Source organism: Leptinotarsa decemlineata, unplaced genomic scaffold (assembly GCF_025532065.1).
Source record: "Leptinotarsa decemlineata unplaced genomic scaffold, Ldec_3_MD MMD2_tig00000505_RagTag_RagTag, whole genome shotgun sequence".
Classification (NCBI taxonomy): Eukaryota; Metazoa; Arthropoda; class Insecta; order Coleoptera; family Chrysomelidae; genus Leptinotarsa; species Leptinotarsa decemlineata.
Window position 1 is genome coordinate 1,580,760 of NW_027412549.1, and position 24,990 is coordinate 1,605,749.

The following is a 24,990-nucleotide window of genomic DNA, read 5'->3' on the forward strand; positions in this document are numbered from 1 at the left end:
CTGTCAAATAGGAGTACATTTGTAACATACTTCAGTTATCATCGAACAATTATCACAGAAATACCGTCAGAGACATCGAATTTAACTATTATCGAAGTCACTAATTGAAAGAATTGAGTTATCACCATTTGAAACAAATTTCAATTTTTTTTAGTTAATGAAAATAAATGTTTATTAAATGAACGATAATCATTTTCTGAAAAAATTATTAATATTTTATTTTTACATTATATCATATTAGTTCCTGTCATAATCTGTTCTTTCATGCATATTACTTTTACAAATTAATTTCGATGTTTCATATCTGCCAGACGTCCCATGACGGCTCACAAATTTTTTCTTATTCCATGGATTCTTCTATACTGAAATGTTTCCTCTAATATGTTTTTGATTCTGGCAGACAAGATTTAATTCATTAAAACCTTTCAGTATTTTCATAGTAAATTATCAGTATAATATCTGCAAAAGTATGGAAGTCATCAGTGTGCTTACACATGATTCAGATGAAATTGAAACTGGTGTAACATTAATTTATAAAAAAATAATCCTTAAAAATCTAAAAAAAAGTATTTTCAAATTTTCTCTGTGTGAAAATCTTCTTCAGATTATATTTTCAAACTTTTCCGATATATTTTTCCATCATTCTCATAACATGATGGGCAAATTAGAAACTCCAAAAGATTCAGAGAAGTGTGATTTGAGCTTGAGCATTGGTTGAAATATTACGTCAAAATGTACCAAAAGTGGAGCTAGATTCGGTAGCTCCTGTACAACAAACTCGAAAAGAAAGTATTTATTGTGAAACTGCCAAGCTACTTTAGTTGTTTATCGTTAAATCGAGAGAGATTGTTTTCATATTCCTTTTCATGGATATTCCTTGATCATGACCCATACAGAATTTAATAATAAAATACTGATTAAATGAAATTGGGAGTGATGAGAAAAGATGAGAAAATATGGTGAGTCTGGAGCAAGTATAAGTACTACTTGTACCCAAGTTGAATCTTGATTCATTTAACACTTGTCAAAATGATTTTGGGGACAAAAAATGAATGTCATATCATTTCCAGATAAATAATTTTCTGCTATGATGAAATGTGTTGGACATTCCTTATCATTCACCATATCGTCTTGTTTTTATTGGCTTGAAAAAAATTATTTTCGAGTAATGTCCCTTTAACTGAATTCAGTACAATTTTTGATGAAGTGTAGTTAGAATTTGTTATTGTGCTTGAAACTCTGTCAATATTCGTGTAACAACTACGAGCTTATAAATTCACTTTCAATTAATTTAGGAATTCTTCATAATTTTTTTTATCCTCTGAACACAACGATCAGTTTTTGTTTTTTTGATAATGTAATGGTAAGAAGCGTTTGTTTACTTTCAACATTTTTCAAATAAATTGTCAGATGACCACTTAATTTCTCTATGATTACTTTGACCACTAACCCTGCTAGGAATCGCACGTTAAAAAGTGAGACCTTAGCTCGTACGACTTTCGATTTATCGATATAGGGTTATGTCGGTGTTTCGACTTATGAAGGTTGTCATTCATAAAGAGGCGTCAGCTGGCTAACAGAAGTGTATGTATTCGGTCACAAAGAACGAATAATGTAGATACTGCTTTGAGGAGTACTTTTTGTTTTAGGTTAACTGATTATAGGTACTGGGGAAGAGTAAGTTGAAAGTTTTTCATACTAAAATTTGTACTTTATCACAATTTGATATAACTGTATATCGATATTTTGTTGAAGTAAATTTCAAATTTAATAGGCAGTCTATCAGATTTCTACTGAGTAAGAGTTGAATTCACTTTCTTGGCGCCATCTATTTGCTGGTAGTTGAACTATGCTACAGGGAAATGTAGATATCCACTGTGTTTATATTTTACGTTCAATTTATAACCAGTAGATGCCCCGAAGTATTCAAAATTTTGAATTTTATATTGAAGAAAAAAAATTACAAATATAAATGCAGATTAACGTCAAATCAAGTATTGACCATAGAAAAGTATTATACTGCTGAAATTTCAGTCCAATCATTGATATGAAATTTGCCCTGTACATGTAACTTTCACCAGTATTTACTTTTTGTTCTAACATGCTTTCAATTAAAAACTGCAGAAGAAACGGACACACTCTAATATACATTACCTAAACAGAGTGATATTGACTGCTCTTCACCACTTGAACCCTTTGACATTTGGTTACTTAGATGAATTTTGAACAAGATTTATACAAAGATAGTTAGGTACTAATGTAAAATTGTAATCAATCGAGTTGAAGGTTATGTATAATGGCAACTTTCGAAAAATCATTAGAAATATAAACCACTTGAAGAGAAATTTTTGTTTCAAAAGTTTAATTTGAAGAATTGCAATGATTTCAAAGATCCCGCCACGAAAAATTCTTTCAAAAGTTGGCCGTGTTTCAGCTCATTCCAAAGCGCAGTCGCAGCTGTCAAGCTGAGTTTCCGCTGCCACTACTGTCTTACCTACCCTGCCAGACAAAAGTATTCGGCTTCAGTTGGTCGTGCGGCAAGTGCTTCAGTTGTCCAATTTTTTAGTGGGTAGCTCCCCGTGTGTGCAGTGATTTTAACTAAATTTTAATCAACATGAGCTGGCAGGATTATGTAGACAAACAACTCTTGGCTTCAAGATGCGTTACTAAAGCCGCAATTGCGGGGCACGATGGAAATGTGTGGGCCAAATCAGAAAATTTTGAGGTAAGTACCTATTGGAAGGATTCTTCAGTGAGTTCGTAGGAAAATAAAGGGAATTTTTCGTTTCTGTCACGAAAATCAGAGTCCGATCAATTTTTGGCAAACAAAAGAACTTTAGGGCTTGGCCACATTTTAATTTTTTGATACTTCTGAATGAGTACAATTGACTGAAATCAACTGTTCTAAGGTGCGAGTTGCACTTTGAAGATTGTTAATGGAGCAGTAACTTGATTCATGACGAATTTCTTTGTTTTTTCACAGTACTTTGACAAATATAGCCGGTTAAAAATCCAAGATGGCTGCCTGCGAATGCGACGTGTAGAGTACAAGTTGCGGTCGCGACAAAATTTGTCGCTATCGGCCTTATATTCAGCTGATATATCAAAGCCATGCACTAGAAAGCAATTCATATACCTAGTCAGCAGATCATGTGCAAATATTGTATCTCCATAAAAAATTCTATTGTTATTTTTATCTACAGTATCTGTTCATATCAGTTTAGGTTTCTGAGGTGCAAGGAAAAATGTGACTAATGAACCTAGACCTAGACTGATTGGTTTTCAGCAAGAATTCGCCTCAGTCGTGCATTCGTGGATATTTTTAAAAGAGATATGTACAAGTATGTAGGTTGGTTGAGTAACGGAATACTAGAACCAGTTTTGAACTTTTGAAGCTCGCTAAATTCCTGCAGATGTCGATATACTGGATTCAAAGTCGTCTTGACCAAATTCGTCTACATAGGTATACTCTCTTCTAGAGTGTGTCTTGATATTTTCATCAAGTAGGTGGTAACAGATACCATTAAACTAAGGGTGGCTATATGCAAACTAAATTGTAATTATTTAGTTCAAATTGAAGAAGATTACTACTAACATGATGGGTGGAAAAAACTTCAATTGCCAGTTTTTTTCCTAAATTTAATACTGATGGTAATGTTAATTTAGGCTGCACGTACCGGGCCTAAACTGACCTCACATGAAAAATAGTTCGATTTTGATGTATTTACCATCCCTCTGTAGCAAATCATTCAGGTAGGTATGTGGGTTGAAAATTCACCCTATTCGATGACAAAGGATCTCCACTCGGCACTTCACGAGGGTCTGGCTGCAAGTGCAGGACAATGAGTGAGTAGGAACATTTTGTTATTGATCCATTTGGTATGGTCAATGAGCTGTCTGAGTAGCCTTAACCTTTGCTTATCAATCGATATTTTTGTATTTATCTTTTCAGACAATAATGTTTTGTTTTATCTTTTTCTTCGACAATATCAAATTTATTTCCTGTTACTGCCTGCCGTGTAAACTTAAAATTCATAACCGGTTGACGGTTACAGGGTGTGGATAGTAGGTACCTCGGATGGTACACTAAATGCTTTAGCATCAAGAATGTAATTACAATATAATCAATCATATTCTTTCATTATCTTGAGAATCTAAAACTATTTTACTAATACTTTCTTTTTTCACTTTTCCGCAGATTGCTTTCATAATCACTTTATTTTCATGCACTGACAATTACAAAATATTCACTGATTTTGCTCTGGTTCGCTAACTTTGAATGAGTTTAACGAGTAGGCACATTTTCAAAATCTAGGGTTCAATCTTTCATGTCAAATCCTCTAAAGACTACCATATATTAAAAAAAAAGAATGATGTTTAAAAGGTGATGTGAATATTTTGGGCAAAAAGTCAGTGGGATTCCAAAAAAAACAATTAATAAATTAAATATAGTCCGCTTAAGTGCAGGGAATAATAGATAACTTCAACAAAGAAAAATACGAAAAATATTTTCATTTTACACCCCTGTAGAACATTCTGCCTTGAAACAACTTCGAACAATCGATTCCTGATGTAAAAAATTTGGAAAATATTGAATAACTCCTTAAGCAAATGTCATGAAGAGAAAAACGGATTTTTGTGAATAATTCATATAGTTTGAAAATGTTGGGCGTGTGCTCTTAATATTCGATTTTAAGCAATGGTAAGCAGTCCGAGCAATTTTTCTCCCACAGAACAAATTCTGAGATGGAATTATGAACTAAAAAAATGGGGACATATTTTTTGATACCACATTAACTTGTTTTTTTTTGTAATATTTCTTACTTCCAGAGTTTACAATACTTTTAAAAGATGATGATGACAATACAATTTAAATTTGGAATCAGCAGTACTGAATGACACTACGTTTTGCATTGGAAGTAAGAACCTATCTCGATCAAGTTTTTCTTAAAATATGGATTGATAGACGCATGGAAATTAAGTGGTCTGCCCATTCTCCAGATTTCACTCCACTTGACAATTTTTGAGATTATTTGAAATCTAAAGTCTACTCTAATACATTAAATGACTTTCATGTTTTAAAAGAGAATTCATTTAAGACATTATTCAAATCACCGCAAACACGACAAAAAATGTGTTGAAATAATTTTATCACAACCACTATTGTCCAGAATTATAATATTTTTCGATAAAATTCAGAAAAATTTAAAAAGCGCGTGTTGTCACTCTAGATAGGGAGGTATGTATGAGATTATGCTTAAAAAAATGTCAGCTTAAGATTAAAAATAGACGTATTTCTAAAATTTCAATATTGTTAATTTATTTAACGTGTATATTGAATTGCAAAATACGAATCGAAGTACTAAACGTTAATTACTCTTCATGATTCTTTATTTAATGTTTTTCTGAGGTCTATATGATACTGGTACAGATCATGTATCGACCTTGAAACGGTCGATATATAATCAGCTCTTGGAAACGACACAAACAATATAATCCAGTCATAAGTTGTTTTTCGGCGAAACGAAGAGATTAGATAGACCCGAAGACTTATCGACTTCGTCAACAGTTTATTAATAGATATGCATGTTAAAAACAACACTCAACAATCTCCGGGAGACAGATATAAAAACACCCTTTTTGGAAAAAGCCAGAAACCGGCAAATATTTTCACTCGCCAGAATTTTCACTGTGTATCAAATATAAAAGGAAAGTTTTTTTTGTAGAAATTAATTTTTGGGAAAACTTTTTTTTTGCTTTTTACTTTAAATATTTCATTCAATTCAAATACAATACTTTTAACCGATGTCATAAGGCTTGAAAGCCATTTTCTACTTTAGGACTATGAAAATCATTCATTTTTAAGAGGTATCAATGGACCTGGCTTGCGGTCTACAAAAAGTAGTCGGATTCGACAGATGATACTGCCCTTTAATGAATAGTAAAACATTCGAGAATGGGGGGCAAAATTTATCTGAACGTTATTATCGAAAATCACAAACTTTTTGAAGCAAATAGATTGTGAAATATTACTGCGTTTGAATAAAATTAAGATAGAGATTTATTCAATACTTCAGGCAAAAAGTTTGCCTGAATAACTGAAGGTTGGCTTAAATGTATTTATTATATGGCCTAAAAATAAGAATTTAGTTCTAGAGTGGTTCTGATGTTAGTTTAATAGGAGTATGGTTTGTTGTAGGAGAATGAATTCGATAATTCGAAAAGGTGGAAATAAGTAACGATTTGGAAATCTAATAAAAACTATACATAGGATTTTTTGAAAACTAAATTGATTTCTTTGAATCGATGTTTTTTGAAATCAAATTATTTTTTTCTATTTTAGAGGAAGTAAAAGCATACTTTACAATATTAAATTTTTATATTACCAGTTTACGTTTAAGAATTTCAATTTATTAAAAAAAAATGAGAAATTTGAAATCTAGAACACACTGTAATGATATCACTGTTTTTCTTTATCGAGAATTCGTGCCGTATCCGCCAATTTGCTAATTTTTTCTCAACGCAGATTTTATTACATTGCTTCTTTATGTCGATTCGATATCAAAATATAGCAACAATTGATAAATTTTGTTCCTTCATTTTCTCCAGTTCCTTTGGTTAGCCTGGGAGTTTTACTAATAATATCAATTTCAAAAGTGGTTTACAATTTTCATCGATTTTTCGAGTGATTTTCTCCTTTTGGTCTGACATTTTAAACTCCTTTGGCATCTGTTGAAGTAGTTTGAAAATAAAACGAATCAAAGGAGAAAATTGCAAGTTACATTTACTAATGAATAGATTTTTTTTGCGTAAAATTCCTTGAATTAACGCAGCAACTTATCGGATTGAACTAAAAGGTTTGCCTTTTCTGCTCCTATATGTAATGTTTCTCCATTACAATTTTAATTTCTTTCAGATTGTGGAAGATGGATAAAAAACTTTTGATCTTCTCCACGAAGAATGATTTTTATTCAATGGTTGACAATGTTTCTTGATGAATGTTATAAGTTCGAACTCTCACCATCTAAAATGATGTAAACAGATTCGAAATCTATTGAAGAATATAGAAAACTTGAAAAAGATAATGAAATTCCCTTCGAATTACTAAAAGAATAAATTAAATTGCGCTTTTATTTCACTTTTATAATTTTGCTATTCATTTTTCCACTTTAATGCATTACCTGTTTCAACTAATTCAATAGTTGAATTCTTCCATAGATTTGGAATCTGTTAACACCATTTTAGAGTGGAAGTTCTAACTTTTCACATTCAGTGGTACTTAATACACTAAATTAATATCAATGATAAATTAATATCAATAGGAGCAAGCATTCAATGATATCAAATGATATTGTTGTGAACAAGCCCTTTCCCTTTTCTTTCGAATCGAATATATTTCGATTTATCGTTATGGGTAGTATCTTTTTGTTGACCAGGACCCAGACCTCCACAGTTGGATAGAAACCGAACCTATAACTGACATGTGGCCGACCCGTGACTATGAAGATCGCTTATCTTTTCCAACGGCAGCAGCAAATGGTTATTGTCGTCGTCGACGTGAGAGGTACTTTGAAGGGCGCGCCCTCGTCTGTCTGCAGGCGGACGGTGTCGGGTTTTGTTGGCGTAACGAGGGGGTGGATGCACCCCAGGTAGCAGCATATTGCGGACGCGTTTAGATAGAGAAGGCCAGACTGGATATCAGGGGTGTACTTCGGGAGAGAAGGCCGTTTGTTATCCCTCGATGAAAGATAAGACTTGAATGTTGATGGTGGTTGACGCTTGATACAAACTGTTATTCTCGAATACCTAACAGTTACAGGGGGACTGAAGATGGTTTTCGATAATTATTCTTGCGTGACTTAATGACAAATGATAAACTACACAGAATGAGACATGGCCGGTGGGATATCGACAATCGACTCGGTGCGAAAACAAGGGTGTGCGATAGATATATAGTTGAATCGCTAGACAAAATTTGATGAATAACTGGCCACGAAAATGAGATAGCGGTCAATACGGTAGATGGACACACCGATCAACTGTGATAGAGAGTTGGTTGAATCGAACCTACGGAGAGGTAGACTATTGCCTCACCCAGGCACTGTCGGGGCACGGTTGTTTTCCTAGGTACCTATATAACCGCAGAAGAGTAGAATCTCCAGGTTTTACTGCAATGCAGACGACGACGTAGAACACACCCTTTTTATCTGTATGCACGTGAAACAAACACCATATTCAATGCCGAAAATATGATGGAAAGTCCCTTACGTGTCGAAGAGACTTGGAATAAAACCTATATGACGATAAGAGAAATCATAAAAACTAAGGAAAGAGAGAGCAGGTGACGAGAAATTCTAGTAATAAGCTCAAGGAAACTTGAGATCAGTCGGAGCACAAATCGATGACCAAATGTGATAGTTAGCTGCCAAAAGTTCGTGATAATAACTGCTATTTTCTTTAAATGTATATGTAAACGTCCTATAGTTCTTAAATTTACTTTTAGTGTTTCACACAAACACTCCCTAGGGCATGTATCGAAATAATGCGAGAGCGGTTTCCGGTACGTATTGCTGAGCAACGAGGGAGGGGTTTTAGTCGGTAGGAATCCGGCACAGAGTCCATGAGGATTTCCTCTCCTCCTTCCAAAAAAAAAATAGATAGACAGATAGAGATAGACATATAAAGTTCACATGTCAACGCAATACTATTATTATAATTATTTACGTGTATCTCCAACAATAGTTTGACGTGAAACGAGCTGGAGCGCGAAATAGCGTAATTTTTATAGAAAAAAAATGATTGATTTCACGAATTTTCCTATAGTAATAATTTTTTTTTTCAAAATATATTCAACAGTTGGGCTGAAAAGTTCGTAGGCTAACATTGATATTTTTTTTTAAATTTTATTCAATACAGTTTCCTTCTAGGGCGGTACAACGATTATGGTCATACAATTTTTCGATACCATTTTTACAGTAGGTACCATTTGTCTTTATCTCCCACAAATAGATTTCAGTTTCGACGGTTACCTCATCGGCACTAAATTTCGTTCCAGCGAGTGTTCTCTTGAGCTTTGAGAACAGGAAAAAGCCGCAGGGGTTCAGATCTGGTGAGTACGGTGGGCGCGGAAGCAACTCGAAGCCCAATTCATGCAATTTTGCCATCATTTTCATTGATTTGTGACACGGTGCATTGTTTTGATGAAACAGCACTTTTTCTTCAATTGGGTCCGTTTTTCTGAATTTCGTCCTTCAAACGGTCCAATAACGCTATGCAATAGTCGCAATAGTCGTTTATTGTTTTTTCCCTTTTAAAGATAGTCGATGAATATTATACCATGAGCATCCCAAAATAATGATACCGTAACCTTGGCCAGCCGACTGTTGCGTCTTTGTCCGCTTTGGAGTCTGTTCACCACGTGCAGACCATTCAGATGACGATCGTTTTGTTTCTGGCGTGAAATTATACAGACATGTTTCATCCATTGTGACATATTGACGCATAAATTCGGGTTTTTTTATGGTGGAACAGCTTCAAACACTGCCCAGAATCATCAGTTCGTTGTTGTTTTTGGTCAATTGTGAGCTCGCGCGGCACCCACTTTGAACAGAGCTTTCGCATACCCAAATATTGATGCACGATATGTCCAAAACGTCTCTTTGATATTTTTAGAGCCTCAGCTAACGCCAACAACCTCACTTTGCTGTCATTCAAAATTATTTTGTGGTTTATTTTATGTATTCGTCGGTAACAGCGTCTTTGAGGCGTCCACTGCGTGTATCGTCACCTCGCTCATGTCACCTCGTTTAAACTTCTCAACGATTGATTTTCCTGGGGCGAAGTCCGAATAATCAAGTTTATCAAGTCAAAGCCTTGGTTTCAACACAATTTTGCTCCGCCCAAAAGCAATGCTTTATTAACACTTGAAATTCCTTTTTAACCATTTTCTTGAATCTAACAAAAGTTGCTTCACTCACGATGTTCCATCCCACAAACTAGTAGTCCGACAGCTGTGAAATTTGTACACGTCTTTTGAAGGTTAGGGTTAACTAAAAGTCATATTTTGTTTGAAGGTGATTCACAATGTTTCATGATGAATTTCACTAGTTCGGACTTCCATTGTCTCATAGATATATGATTTGAAATCCCATGGATTTAATACCAGTAATACAGGAGTTCTGAATTTTCTGTAGGCTGTACTTATCTCTTACTGTTAGCACCGGACAGTAGACAATATCAGAGTAAACAAGACTTTATGAAATTAAAGAGTCACACAGGTTGAATTTCCATTTAGTTTGGCGTAATATTTTTCAAGCAAATGGTATACATGTGCAGAAATTTTAAACTCGTTGTCTAAATCTAAATACACACTGTCAATGAAATAATCATTCAGAAGATTAGGATGGGGAACGTTCCTCAATTTGGGTTATTAGAGCAAATGCAAGTTTGAACAAAATAAAGTTGAGTTTAATTCATGGAGTTTTTCAAATTCACTTCGAAAAGTATTCAAATTGATGTTTCAAATGTTGGGTTTTAATTTTTAAAGGGATTTGTTTCACATATTGGCAACATCGCCTATATCAAGTTGAAATAATTTATACGTACTAGATATTCTACTTTAAAAAAGGAAAATTATCTTTAGAAATCAACAATTAAGGCAAAATATAAATTATAGGTCAATACCACCTCCACAAGCCACATAAACAACAGTTGTTTTGTTATTTATTTATAGAGAGGACGATAGGTTAGGTGCACAAAATGTCATATGTCACATTATGTCTCGGAACTCGGAATATAAGTAAACAGAACAGCGCCTCTGAAATATGTCATCTTTGTTTGTCTCATACAGAACAGATTCATTGTCCTTTATTAGCTATAACCGATGTTGTCAAATAGTGAAATAGAAACGAATCCCTTTAAATGTAGAATGCATTATTTCATTCCTCTTTTTTAAGTATTTAAATAATTTTTTAAAGAGAATGGTTGAAATGATAAGTTTAAAATGCGTTGTTTTAGAGCTCTTTTATGAAAACTACTTGATTTTCGTGAGTAGGAACATTTCCCATTGTCATATTTGGTTCGGTTCATTTAATATTTAGGCAAACCGGGGCTTTCTAAAATTTGTTGGACTGTTCCTTTGCCTTGAACTTCAAGTAAGCTTTTATTGTTATGCACAAGATTACGCAAAACTTTATAGTACGCTTAGGACATTTCAGATTAATTTTTTGTATTCAGAAAAAGCTTTATACCTCAGCTTCATTTATCATAAGTTTTGAATTACCACATAGCCAAAGTGCGGGATTTTTAATTATTCTGACAGATTTGATAGGAGCATGTTGATTGAAGAGGTCAGTCAAAGACCATTTGGAAATGAAGTATAATCAAAGTGAGAAAAATCGAAAATTCTACTATAGAGGGCAACTGTTTTTCCCTTTTGATGCATAGGGAACAATCGGCTGAAAATTCATAAAAATATTTTCCACGTTCATTATATTGCTTTCATTTTACTATTATCAAGTGTGTAAGCAAATATGCCACCAGAAATGCAATACTCTTCTCAACGCGCGTTTCACCAACCAAGTTGGCGTCTTCAGGATATGAATATGCTTCCTCTTCATTGGTTGGTTGATCGCGCGTTTAGAAGAGTATTGCCTTTCTGGTGATTGGGAAAAGTACTTGTTTTGGAGGTATTTTTCAAGAGAGCGAGACATAAACACATTAGGCTTCTGTTTCTATTTGTCAATGAATTTCTACTTGTAGTTTTGTAGCTTCTGCTAACTTAACCGTTGAATTGACAACCAAATCGAAATCTTTATAATTTTGAAATCTTTCAGTTTTTACAGGTTTTACGTCTTTTCTTCCTTTTTCATGAAACATTTTATTAAAACAATTTCTGAAATAATTTTTTTTTTGTAAATATGGATCTATTGGCATAAATAAATTGTTGTTTTAACATAGCCATAAAGCCTCGCTTTATATGAAAATATAGCTGTAGGTAATATTGTGAAGAGTTCATCACTAGGAGATCTCATCTAGCAATAGAATATTTCTAGGGGGTGGAACTTCAAATAATTTTTCTTTGGCACTTGGGCATTTGTCTGGCCATCAAGAGGAAATGGATACTGGTATAATTTTTATAGAGAGATGTGTATTTTTTTCTTTCGAATGTTACGTGAAATGTGTTTTATATTAGAAGGGCAGTAGATAGATATATATTATTTACTAGATATTTGGAAAATATAATGCAAATATTAATTTACCTGAAGTGATGACAGTTTTGAAATGATAACTGTAATAATTCGAATTATGTCCGTGAAAAGTGTGTTTCGTTAGATAACTAATCATTGGCTCATTTTAATTTCGTTGTGGTGCTCGAATAGAATCCTAAGAATGTAACAATCCAATTTTAATTTTTTCAAATGAATAAATCATAACGTATTCAGTATTAATTAATTGGATGCAAAGTTTTCGTAAGTTAATCCACTATGTGCCAAACTGTAAGAATGTTGTTTATTTTATGAAACTTTTCTCGAATTCGAACCTGGGAGTCGAGAGAATTGCTTGATCATTTGATAAAAAGTGAAATTTGCGGAAGGTCGTTTTACAATCATTAATTACTGTATATAACGCGCCTAATAATATCGTGTCGATTAAAAATGCTTCAGTAATTATGGTAGTTTTTACCGGTGTTGCATTCGAGTGGGCAAACTCGTGAAACAATATTAATTAAACCGGCCTTAATTGCTATTTCGTACATAGCCGATATGAAAGTAACGTGTTCAATTTTGGATTCTTGTTTAGTAGTTTCAGATGGAGTAGTTTTATTCCGATTCGGTAAAAAATATAAGAATATATGTTCACTATATATTTGTTACAAAACAGAAACGTAGGTAGGTACACTTCAGGCTTTTGTCATTCAAAGGTTAAATTATTGAACACATATTAGTAGTGAAAATATTTTTTTTTTAATTTCGACCGAATTTATTCAAGTGCGACTCTTCATTGTGAGATTTTCAATGAACACTTTACAAAACCCCAACACGTGCTCCAATAAAAGACATAGCCTGAAACACGTGTTGCGCTTTTGTGAAGCATTGAAACACGCGTTGTGGAGTATTCTGTGGAAATTTCACAATCAAGTGTTACGAGTTGACCAATTTTCTTAGCAACCAAATCCAAATAACAAAAAACGGCAATAATACCAAAGCATTCACAATGTTACTTCGTTTTTTTTCTCATTTACTCGCACGGTAATATAAATCTATATTTTTAGATAAGCTTCCTTTCTTTATGTATACAAGTATCTGTGATTGTCATGGACATTGCACACTAATCAAATTAGTCATCTAATTAATAAATTAATATGGAATTTGATAAATGGTTGCTGGAATCTATGAACCGAAATAATCAGTTGTTTGACTCACAAGGTTTATCTTATCATTTGACAAGCAGCACAATTCTGGTTAGTAATTTGGTCATTTATTAACGAATTCATTTTGCATTTAATTTTTCTAGTTTTGTTCAGTGACTGATAATAATTTTTTGTTTTAAGTTTTAAATGTATCGAAATTATGGTTTGACGTACCTAGTTCATATTATTTGTAGACAATTATGTAATTGATGTGACGGTTTAATTTTATTCAACTAATATAGCAGAGAAGCTACCCATATATCTGTTGCAGTATTCGAACGAAACTTCAAACTTTTCTAAGCAAAATTCGTGCAAAATTATCTTCTACTACAAATGTTGAGGTCTGGTGTTGTGTTAATAAACTATAATTCAAACAAATCAACCTATCGGAATGTGAAAACACAAAATTCTTTTGAATATTCTTCAGGAGCAGACCATGAGTTGTTGAAATCAATCCAGAGGCTTTTCGTAGTTATGCACTTGGCAACGTGTAAATAGGTGCCCGGTTGCTATGATTTCTACTAAAATAAAATTCACTCTTGCAAAGTGCAGATATCTAAAATGTTTCCAAACTAAGCTGCCAGTACCCACTTCTTACGTTTTTTTTTCAAATGCCGATTCGATACTCGATGGTTTTAAAAAAATTGCATCAAATCGATTCACTGTCATCAATACTTGTCGATAGAATCAATACGTGATTAATATGATAAAAAACTCTCAAACAAAATCATTTACGTTGTTTCACATGACTGGTGACGTTAATCAGATGTTTGTTGTGGATGTTTGAGATTGTCAACCCTAACACGAGATCATAAACTGTGATTTTGTTGCAGCTATGTTATATAAATCAGTGGCAAACATTGAATTTTTTGTATCTAATCTGGATTACTTGAAATGTAATAATCCGTTTTAGGTCAGTACGCTGTGTCCAAGATTAGGAGGGCCAGCATAGGAAAATCCGAAACTATTGAGTTGCCCATTCAAATGAATGACGTGTTAAAATTTAGGAAATTCCTATTAGTTCTCATTCCTACTTGTTGAACTATACCAAATGGCGTTTACAGATTTTCAATCCGACGTTTCGTCTCTGAGAAACCACCATCAATTTGAAATTTTTATATGGACTGGAAAAAAGAATCACCGGAAATATATTGGCTTTTTTGACGACATCTTCACAGATGTATCACGACGATCTATGAGTTTTCTAAATTTTGGAACGTCATTGAAAGGAACTCTAAAGACTGCAACTTTTTTTAATATAACCTACTTTGTACCTCTCAGGGTTTCATATTTTTCCATGCTATTTATTCTTATCTTCTTCTTATCAACTGAAAACACTATAATTGAAAAAATTCGAGGGAGAATTGAAAAAAAAACTTTTACAAAACTGTTTTTATGAATTTATCTATATGTTTCATATATCTAGTCACGAAATTGAAATAGGTACGCAACGTGCGAATTGCTAGGCAAAGCAGTATGAAACAAAAATAGTTCGAAAAGTGAAATTTCAAACCATTATGAGCTAGTTTTCCATTATTTTCGAAAGATTTAGAGTATGGAAAAACATCAATTTCAATTATTCATATTCAAAACTAAATTTTATACAGTGCTTTTCTTTAATGTCCCCCCCTTTCATTTTTTGAACGGGTCAACTCAAAAAATAGAAATTTGTGATAATGAAATTACTTTATTTTGAAGTGAAATTGACAGATGAAACTTTCAAGATGGTGACTGGGTATCATCTAGGAAAAAAATTAAATGGAAAGGGGGGGGTCTTGTAACACATTTTTTGAAGCTCCTGACAAATGCTTCACAACCCTAGAATATAATGTCAATATCTTCAAGTACTACAAAATGGCGGAACTTTTAATAATTGTCTGAATACATTTAACATTTTACTACATAATATGAGGGAGGTCAGTTCCGAAGATGCTCGAAATGGTTGCCTTGAACTTCTTAATGTATAAACAGCCTATCCGATATTTTACGCCGAACATTTTCGAACGCAGTAACGCCCATATCTCTACAAATATTTATTATTCTCTGCCGTATATCCAGGTTCAGTTTCGTTCACTTTTTGCTTCAAATAGCCCCATAAAAAAGTCCAAAGGTGTCAAATCTAGCGAGCGAGCTGGCCATCCTGTAGGACCTCGACGGGCCAATCCAACGTCCAGGAAAAATATTATCCAAATATTTTCTTACTTGTCTGGAGTAATGTGGTGGTGCTCCATCTTGTTGGAATACAATATCCATATCGAATTCATTAGGATTCGCTTCGACGATTTCAATGATGAGAGGGTCAACAGTAGTTTCCAGCATATTCAAATACAGTTCCCCTGTTGAATTTTGATCAATAAATAGAGGTCTTTCAATATGGTTTCCCAATATTCTTGCCCAAACGTTAATTTTTTCTGGATATTGGGTTTGTGTTTCCCGGAAAACGTGAGGGTTGGTGTCACTCCAATAACGGCAATTTTTTCAGTGAACATTGCCATTTGAAATAATGTACATTCGTCACTAAAACAAATATTGTGGAGATAGGTAGGGTGTCTTGCAATGAGTACCATCATGATTTCGCAGAATTCTGTTCTTCGATCAGGGTCATCTTCAGTTAATTGATATACCATTTTTTGTTTGGATGATACCTATTCCTCTTCAAAAGTCTCCACATAGTAGAAGGAGACATCTCACAAACATTCGCGACGGAATAAGTAGACTGTTCAGGATTTACTACCATCTCATCAAATTTGCACTTGCTGTTTTCTTCCGGAATGGACGGATGACCTGGTGGCTTTTTGTTATGTGTACACTACCGTAGTTGTGAATTTGGATACAAGTTCCCTCAAATATTTTTTACAAATAAATAAAAAAAATTTGTTTCAATAGACGAGAATTGACTATTTTAGAGATTGTTGACGTGGTACCTTTCTACTAGTAAAACGAAAACTAAATGTAAATATATATTCTAACTGAACGATGATCTTCATTGTCGTAATGACATTTTTTGTCGTTTTTATAAACAAAAAATAACCTAACAAACCTTATTGTGTTGTTCGAATTGCCATATGGCAGATAAAAAGGAATATTTCTAGAAATATCGATATTAATGTGTTTGTCTTCAGGAAATTATTAAATGTTCCGCCATTTTGTAGTTGGCGAATACAGAATGAGTATTGAATATAAATAGTAATTGGACCAGCTCTAATCGTTTTGACACTTAATGCGTGATAACATTTAACAAAAATTTAATGATACATCACAGAATAGATCGTAAGCGCATTAAATTAACAAATGCGTTTTTGACATTAAAAAAAACTACCTTACAATGTGTCCGATACAAATGTGAAAATAGTTGTAGGTTTTAGATTATAAATAATATACTGATTATCATTACTATCGCTGCTGCATGTCCTTGTTTAGTGCGAAAAGCATTTAAATGAATATCATTAACAGTTCTAAATTGTTATTGTTATCTTCACACGTTTTCCAATTTGTTTATGATACACATTTCTTAGATACTACCAAATCATTACCATAGACAGTTGATAATTAGGCAAATGAATTCAGATACGGAATATTCAAAAGGAAATATGATTATATAATCAAGATACTTAGAATATGTTGAATGAATCATCCGAATTCAAATAGATTTTCGCGCAGTTTTGGAATTTTTATTTAGTAGATGACTCACTTCATTGAATCATATTGTCGTTAGGAGCCAGTCAAAATGATTTACCCCGAATTATAATTAGTCTTATTCGTGTTACTTATTATGGGATTGTTTCGCATTTCATTAAAGTTACTAATTTTCCTCAGAAATTTTGAGTAAAGCGTAGGAATGACAATCTAGTTCCGTTTATAGCACGGTCAATAATTTGTAACCATAGCTAAGTGTAGAATGCTAGAACTTCAAAATGCAGCTGGTTCCTTCCCTAAAGCCTAATCTCTTCATTCAAAAACAGCATTCTCCATGTTCTTTTAAATATACGTTTCACCTGCTCAGATGCAAAAAAAGTCTAATTTACAACTAGTACAAATAAAAATTTCAGAATGAAAAATATCACTGTTGCGTCCCTACTCGCTCAGCTTGGAAAAAAGGGTCGTCAAAATTTTACTTTGTATTAATCTTTATAATATTAATTCATTTCAGTCTCCAGTAGGTATTGTCTGCTATGTGATATCGAAAAAATCCGATTAAAAACTTGAAGAGTTAGAATATTTTGAAATATAAATAAATTATTTGTATCTCACTCATCAAGAAGAAAAACATTTTAAGGTATATATTAACAAAACTTCATAAAATGATCGAATTATTCGACCTATCAAGAAGGTATTTTTGTTGTGGTGTGGGAAAAGGGTTTTCAATATACATATTCCTTTCACGTCAGAGGTTCTCAATTTAACCTTGAAAATAATAGAAAATATCAGAAATATGAGAAGAAATAATACCTATTATACCAGTTGGTACTTCCATTTCCATTGTGTCATATAAAATAATTTGAAATCCCTTAAAGAACTAAAAAAAGAAGAAAAAAAAAATCTGAAATTGAATAATAGTGGTTACTTCACGACGTTTCGATTGTTAGTATCCACAATCGTATTCGGGTTATGACTGGACTAAATCCTCCGAGAGATGACTAGTGTAGCAATTCAAGTACTTTCACTTATCTCCGGTTCACCGGATTAGTGGGAGATGACCGTTTGGCGGGAGTTGGCCATTTTTCGCATGATTATGGGTTTCCATATGTTGCGTATCTCTACGCTAGCTTGGCTGAATACATTGTTGGACAACATGTATGCGGCTTCATTGATTTTCCTCCTGAACCAATGTTCCTCTCTGTGTATAATCTCAACTTAGGACCACTTGATGTTATGTTGATGGATCCAAACATGCTCTGCTATTCCTGTTATGCTGGTTTCTCCTCGCTGTGTGTGTTCTTGTGGTCGGCAATGCGAACATTCAATGGCCTCTTAGTTTCACCGATATAGGATTTTCCACACTCACAGGGCATTCGGTAAATTTAATTCTTGGAATCACAGTCCGTGTTTGTTGGTCTGGTTTTCGTGAAGCTGCTACGGATAGTGTTCCCGGATTTGAAGCAGGTGCTGATGTTGTATTTGGATCCAATTTTTCTTATCCTTTCCGATAATCCTCTGATGCAGGAAAGTGCAAGCACTCGTTTTGACGGCTTCTCTTTCTTGCGAGGCTCCTGTCTTTTAGCCAAAGTCTGATCCACCATCGAGTAGCCATTCCGTTGAAGATTGGTGAAGAGGACCGATACTAAGTGGGAAACATCTGTATACCGGAAATCCACTCACACGGGACAGTATCTGAACCACGAATACAACCACCATCAATCGACTAAAAAAGGAATCATCAAGATTCTATTAGACCGTGCGTTCGGGCTCTGTAATACGAAGGAAGGTATTATCTTAATTGATATCATCTGCATCAGATGAATTAATATATTAAAATCCTGTAACTCACCAAATAAATAAATAATGTATAAATGCGACCTTGTCATTTTATAATAAATTCAAATTTGAAGGTGTTATCTAGGTATAAATTGCGTTCCTTGTCTGCCTTTTTTTGTCTAGCCTTTTCATTTATCGCTTCGTTCGTTTCAAACTAGTCAGTTAATTGTGTGCTATGTCTCTTGGAAATAATTATCTTGCGGTTCAAATAAAATATAACGTTTTAACGTGCTTTCGCTTTCTGAAGACGAACTCAAATTGGAAAAAGACAAATAGCTTTCTTTGGAATTGATCACATGAATTGTTTTCTTCAATAGGTTGTGCATGAAATTTTTGATTCTGCTCTTTCATTAGGTTTCACCATTTTCAGGGCAACCGTTTTTTAATGAACATTATTACATTTTCAGTATGTAAGAAAAATTAGACACGGCAATAGACGTTGTATTCTGTTTAGATACATCTTGGAACTTATGATGGATTAGGTAGATTAGTTTTCCGAAATTTAAAAATAAAAATCCTCAAGTTGAGCTATTTCTGTTTTCAAAGATATTTACAAAAAATTTCAAAACAAAAATTGAAATCTAACCAAATCAAATAAAGGAATATGGCACTGTTCAAGGAATTGAAGTGTTGAAATTTTGAAACAAAGTCTATTTCACTTCCTACTGTCATTTGTTATTTTGGAACAGAATTTTCTGTGACGAAAGGGTGCAAAAAAGTTAGGATATTTTCTAAAAATAACCTGAAAGTAACGAAACAATGTTGAAATGAAAATCCTTTTTAGATTATGTTTGTGAAATCTAATTTGGCAAGATGTCAGAACAAGCATTTCAGAATAACCCTGAAAATTCTCTATCGATTGGAATCCTTTCAAATTAACGATAAAGATAAACGGTTTAGCGTGTTATTATTGATTGATGATAGAATCGATTTAATGAAAGACTTGACTTTGCACTGAATGAAACCGCGATATATGATTTATATACCTCTGCGAAGCTAAAGTCGTATATTAACTTGAATCCCAGTTTTGACATGTAGTGTCAGCACTTCAATATGTTTTTTCCATTAACCAGCTATCGCACCTCTACGAACTTGTGCGAGCTAAGGACTAACGAGGTCTTACCTTTTAATGTGTTATTCCTACCTAAGGGTTGGACGATTGCAAGTGAAAATCGAGCATTCAGCCTGAAGCTTGAATCATCGACTCACATATCGACCGATTGACTGAGTGAACAAAGCATCCACGTCGAACCGCCCGGCTACCAACCGACGTGACTTTCGTGGAGACATGTGTTAGAAAAATATATGCTTTAGCTCCCCACTTCTTGGTAGTATATAAAAATAAGACAGTTCCAGAAAAGGAAGACAAAAAGTTGACTTCAACGAATTTTTTTTTGTAAATGGATTTTTACCATCAGGAGTTTCTTTCACGTACAAATAGGAAGGAAAAGTTTAAGCAACTGCTTTCTTCCTACAGATATAGAATTATTTTGATTGATACATTGGTGAATATGGATTTCTCGTTCTTTTGGAGGATTACCAAATTACTAGCGGATAAATGGAGAGCCAAAACTTTTTTATAAATGTAAGTGTTAGGTTAGGTTAGGTGTTAAGAATCACACGTGAAAAGGCAAGACCCCGTTAGTCCTTAGCTCGCACAAGTTTCGACTTCTGAGGGTTGTCGTTCGTAGGGGTGCGACAGCTGGTTAACGGAAAAACACTTTTTTTTTAAACAGTAAGTAAAATCACTGTAATCTAACAAAGCATCCATATGTTTCATAGAAAATTTAAAAATTTAATATTCTGAAGCTTCGGTCACGTCTTTGGTAATTGAAAAGGTTTTTCTTCTTTGTAATTTTAACTTTCCTTCTGGAATATATTTTCTGCATTCCTAACATGAAACTCATCTGAAATTCATCTTTTTTGATTGTACATCAGCAAACTTTTTAGAAAAGATGAAGTTTAAATTAAACTATGAAAAGTTCAATATCGAAAAACTTTGTTATAAAATGCCTTGCTCTTATATGAAAGTAATTTTTATCGTCTTTGGAATGAGCGTTATCAGAGCGCAAATCAATTTTTTCGACATTAACTTGGGCACATTGTTTTACGTCTGCGGCTGTTATATTTCAATTTGATTCGCTTCATGAGTATCAACGACACGTGTCTTACTCTGATCTCCACTTCCGTTAGCCTTGATAATAGGGTTTTCCGGTGGTTTTTCCTTTATAAAACTCCCCGGCTGTAATATATCAAACATGGGTATCAATCCTCAGCGACAAATTAGGTCAACCTTTTGATAGTATCCTACCAATGATGACGGGTATTTTTTCATAATGGTCAAATAGTGGATTTATTATTATATGAACATAGGCTTTCACAGCAAGACTCACGCTGGTAAGCAGTGGTCAAAAGGAACTTTTAATACCTATAACGTTTCGCATGCTAGTGCAGAAACGATAAAATTTCGGAATATTACGTTCTCACATTCACCACTAAAAATGTCTGCTGCAGTAACAGTCGACAAGTTGTATTCAACAGATTCCTATCGACCACGTCCTATCAACACGGATTTCGTTTTTTTGTAGTAGATGATTCATTTGTTGTTGAAAGACATCTACATTCCCCGCGACCTCCATCCATTTCTTCCATATCTCTGAAAAACACTGCAACATGGGTTGCCAATAAATTGTTTGCAAACTTGAGGAGGAGCCGTCTTTGTCACTTTACTGCATTGCCTGCTACTAAGGCCGCCGTTATACAGACCTATTCTGTTCATATCTCCCCTCAATGGACTTTTCAGAGAGTAGAACTGTAATATTTCTGAGCCGATCACTGCTCTGTTGAATTACTTTTTTCAGATGTTCAGATGTATTTTGTAGCACTCTTTATATTCATTATTGACCAATTTCATGATCTGTTACCGTGCCATAGATTTTGCTACAGTCACTGTTGATTAATGTTCCTAACCCGATCGCATGTGCCCTTCTATCAGGACTTAAATTTCTTTGTGAAGAATAATCCACCCCCAGCTTGATAGACGAAGGGACATGCTCCTCAGTCAAGTAATTATCTGATCGGAGGCCAGTCTGCAGCTACCTTCGTCAGGACCACAAATGTGCCTTGCGAAGTAGGTGATTCATTTCAGGGAGATACTCTCCTATGGTTGCAGGATACTAAGTACACCCACCAGTCAGGGGGCTGATCATTTGTGATCCAGATCCTCTCATGTAACCTGTAGCCTGTAGCCATCCAGGACGGAATGTATTGCTCTGCAATCTTATCTGTGGCCCATCTTCTGGACAATCTTGTACGGAAGTCATAATGGCATACAGAAGAGATTCTAGTTGATCGGTAGATATTTATGTTGCTGTAAATCATGACGATACATTAGGTTCAACCATTAAGTTATCCAGCTGTTGATGAGATGTTACGTTGCTTTCTGACTGCACCATATGAACTCTTAGGGTTTTCAACAGGATTAAGAATTGGAGAACGGCTAAGTTCTTGCTCTGAATCCGATATTATAGGGGAGGACAGTCTGATTCTTCCGTTACTCCATTGCAAGATAGGGTTCCACGTGCAGCTAGGGAAAAAAGGTCCATCATGACAAAGCCCCGCATTACCGTGAAAAGGCTTTTTACGGCAGGCGGGCGTATGGTATTTCGGCAGGTGTGTTGTAATGAATATTATTGGCGCCTTTTCACAACACCAAACCGTTATTTTAACACCTCGACTCGTGTTTCGATCACCAAGTGATCATCTTCAATAGGAAGATCAAACTAAAAACTGTTTGATCTTCCTCTTGAAGATGATCACTTGGTGATCGAAATATGTGTCGAGGTGTTAAATAACGGTTTGGTGTTGGGAAAAACTCCAGTAATATGTATATCTATTAGGCCTGTTGTTTAGTACAGTAACAGATAGTAACAAAACAGGTCTCCGAAAGCAGCATTGAATATTCAAACCATATTATATTGAAACTAAAAAGAATCTAATTTTCAGAGAAAAAATAATGAATGCCTCTATTGGCCTCTCATCTCTATGAAGATTACGACGTACGAGTTAGCATTCATTAATTTTCTCCATATTTTGGAAAATGAATTGAATATTATATGCATGCGTGCACTTGATATATCTTCAATAAATTAGAATGTCTCATGCAAAACTCGAGGTTAACGTTTTATATTGTGAAAAGAACTGAATGGTGATACATTAGATATAAATAGAGTTGAAGGAATGCACATAAATTAATTTTAATTTTATTGTTACTGCGATAATGCTGTATAATGATTTGATATAGTTCGTTATAAAGCAATAGACGGAAAATCCGAATGGACGTTAAGAAGTGGTATAACGATTGCTTTTTGGAATAGTACGAATAAGTGTAATTATTAAATGTTTTTAGTTGAAAAATTATCTGAAACATTTATTCAGTTTGATCCATATTGGACGCACATCATTGAAGATACTCGTTAAAATGGTAAAGCAGTAGTTTCAAATTGAAAAATAGGGAGACATGCTCGAAGAATAGTAGATAAATATCAAATCTATTCGAATCATATAACAAAATTAATGAGTTTTCAGTATATCCTCAAAGACCCTTTTCATGTTGTATACCCCTTCTCCTTCTGGAAACGCACTTGTTATACGTGTTTCACATATTTTTTATTGGAAGAGAAAAATATTTGCACATTAGATGCAATCCAAAAAGCAATTGTTACGAAATATCTCAAATTTTTCAAACTGGACAGCATTACGTAGCAATATTTTTTATCGAGAAGAGTAGTAGAACCGTATTGTTAAAATGTGGATTAAGATGCCAGTAATTATTTTCGAAACTTCTATTTTACACGTTCATCTCAATTGGAAAATTTTATTGAATTAAATTCAACAGCCTGAAGTGTTTTTACCCATAATGACAACTTTGTTTCTATTAAACATTCTCACAAGTTTCAATAAAAAGCAAAATGAAAGAAAAACATTCAACATACTGTTTGTTTCCTCTTAAACTTTGTAATGAATTCTTTTATTTTTCTGTATAATTTTTATTATCAATTCACCTAATAAATTAACGACTCTTTTCAGAGATAAAAGTTTTCCATTCAAGAGAAAGGGGTGTCCTTTTTTAAGTGGAATCCAATATAGAGTCGGTAATATCTACCGAAGTAATTTCGAACATTCGCCTATCCAAATGAGAGGGTGTTCATTAACCGGACCTATCGTTAAAATATAAAAAAATATTCAGTTAACTAGTTTAGTGATCCAATAATTTTCAGAAAAAAATTTTTTCTCATAAAAAATTATAATATCAAAATACCAAAATGCAATTTTTATCAATTCATACGTCATTGAAAATAAACGGCTTAATCATATATGAGTAAGATGTTTAACAGTTCCAGGCAGTGAGTCAGACTTCATATTTTGAACAAACCATTGCTCATCTTGTAACCGTCTAATATGGCTTTTACAAAACATCATTTTTTTTCAACTCTTCGTTGAAACTTGCTGGTAAACGAACAAGCAATACGAACTTTCTTTGGACTATTATGTGCATGCCAGATGCTGCCAATACCATATATAAAAAATCTAAAACTAATATGGCATATATACACCCGGTGTAAGTGAGCCAAGGGAACGAGTTACACACGACTTTGATGACGCAAAGGCTTGTTGATCGTTTTGTGGTGAGTCATTGCGGTCGCAGGTTTCAAAGTCGCCAAATGGCTTTTAGGGACAAATATTTTCATGGGATATTTAAAATGGTTTACATTTTATGTTATTTGTATAATGTGTGTATTTGCTCGTTATATCTATAATGCTGATGAAAAATCAGCAATTTTTCCGTAATAGCGAAACAATATTATTTTTAAATGGAACATCCATTTCATATTATGTCACTGAAATGGCCCAAACGTTCACCCTGCTCAGTCAGTGCCAAGTTGATGATTTTCCCAAAAAATTTTTTTCAGGTTTATACATTCAAAAACATGACTATAATGAGTTGCTGCTTCAACGATCTGAATTTTATTGCTGGTGAAGTAGATGTCATCATCAAAGTAACGATTATCATTTCTTTAATACAGGGTATTTCAAATATCACT

At 33.9% G+C, this 24,990-nt stretch overlaps 1 protein-coding gene across 1 annotated transcript in view; it reads left to right on the forward strand.

The window, feature by feature from the left end:
* The first annotated feature begins 2,462 nt into the window (after positions 1 to 2,462).
* chic (profilin chickadee) overlaps positions 2,463 to 24,990 on the forward strand; it is a 36,012-nt gene continuing 13,484 nt past the window's right edge. The window contains 1 exon segment of the mRNA XM_023156248.2: positions 2,463 to 2,725. Within this exon segment, the coding sequence (XP_023012016.2) occupies positions 2,615 to 2,725 (111 nt within the window). The 5' untranslated portion in view covers positions 2,463 to 2,614.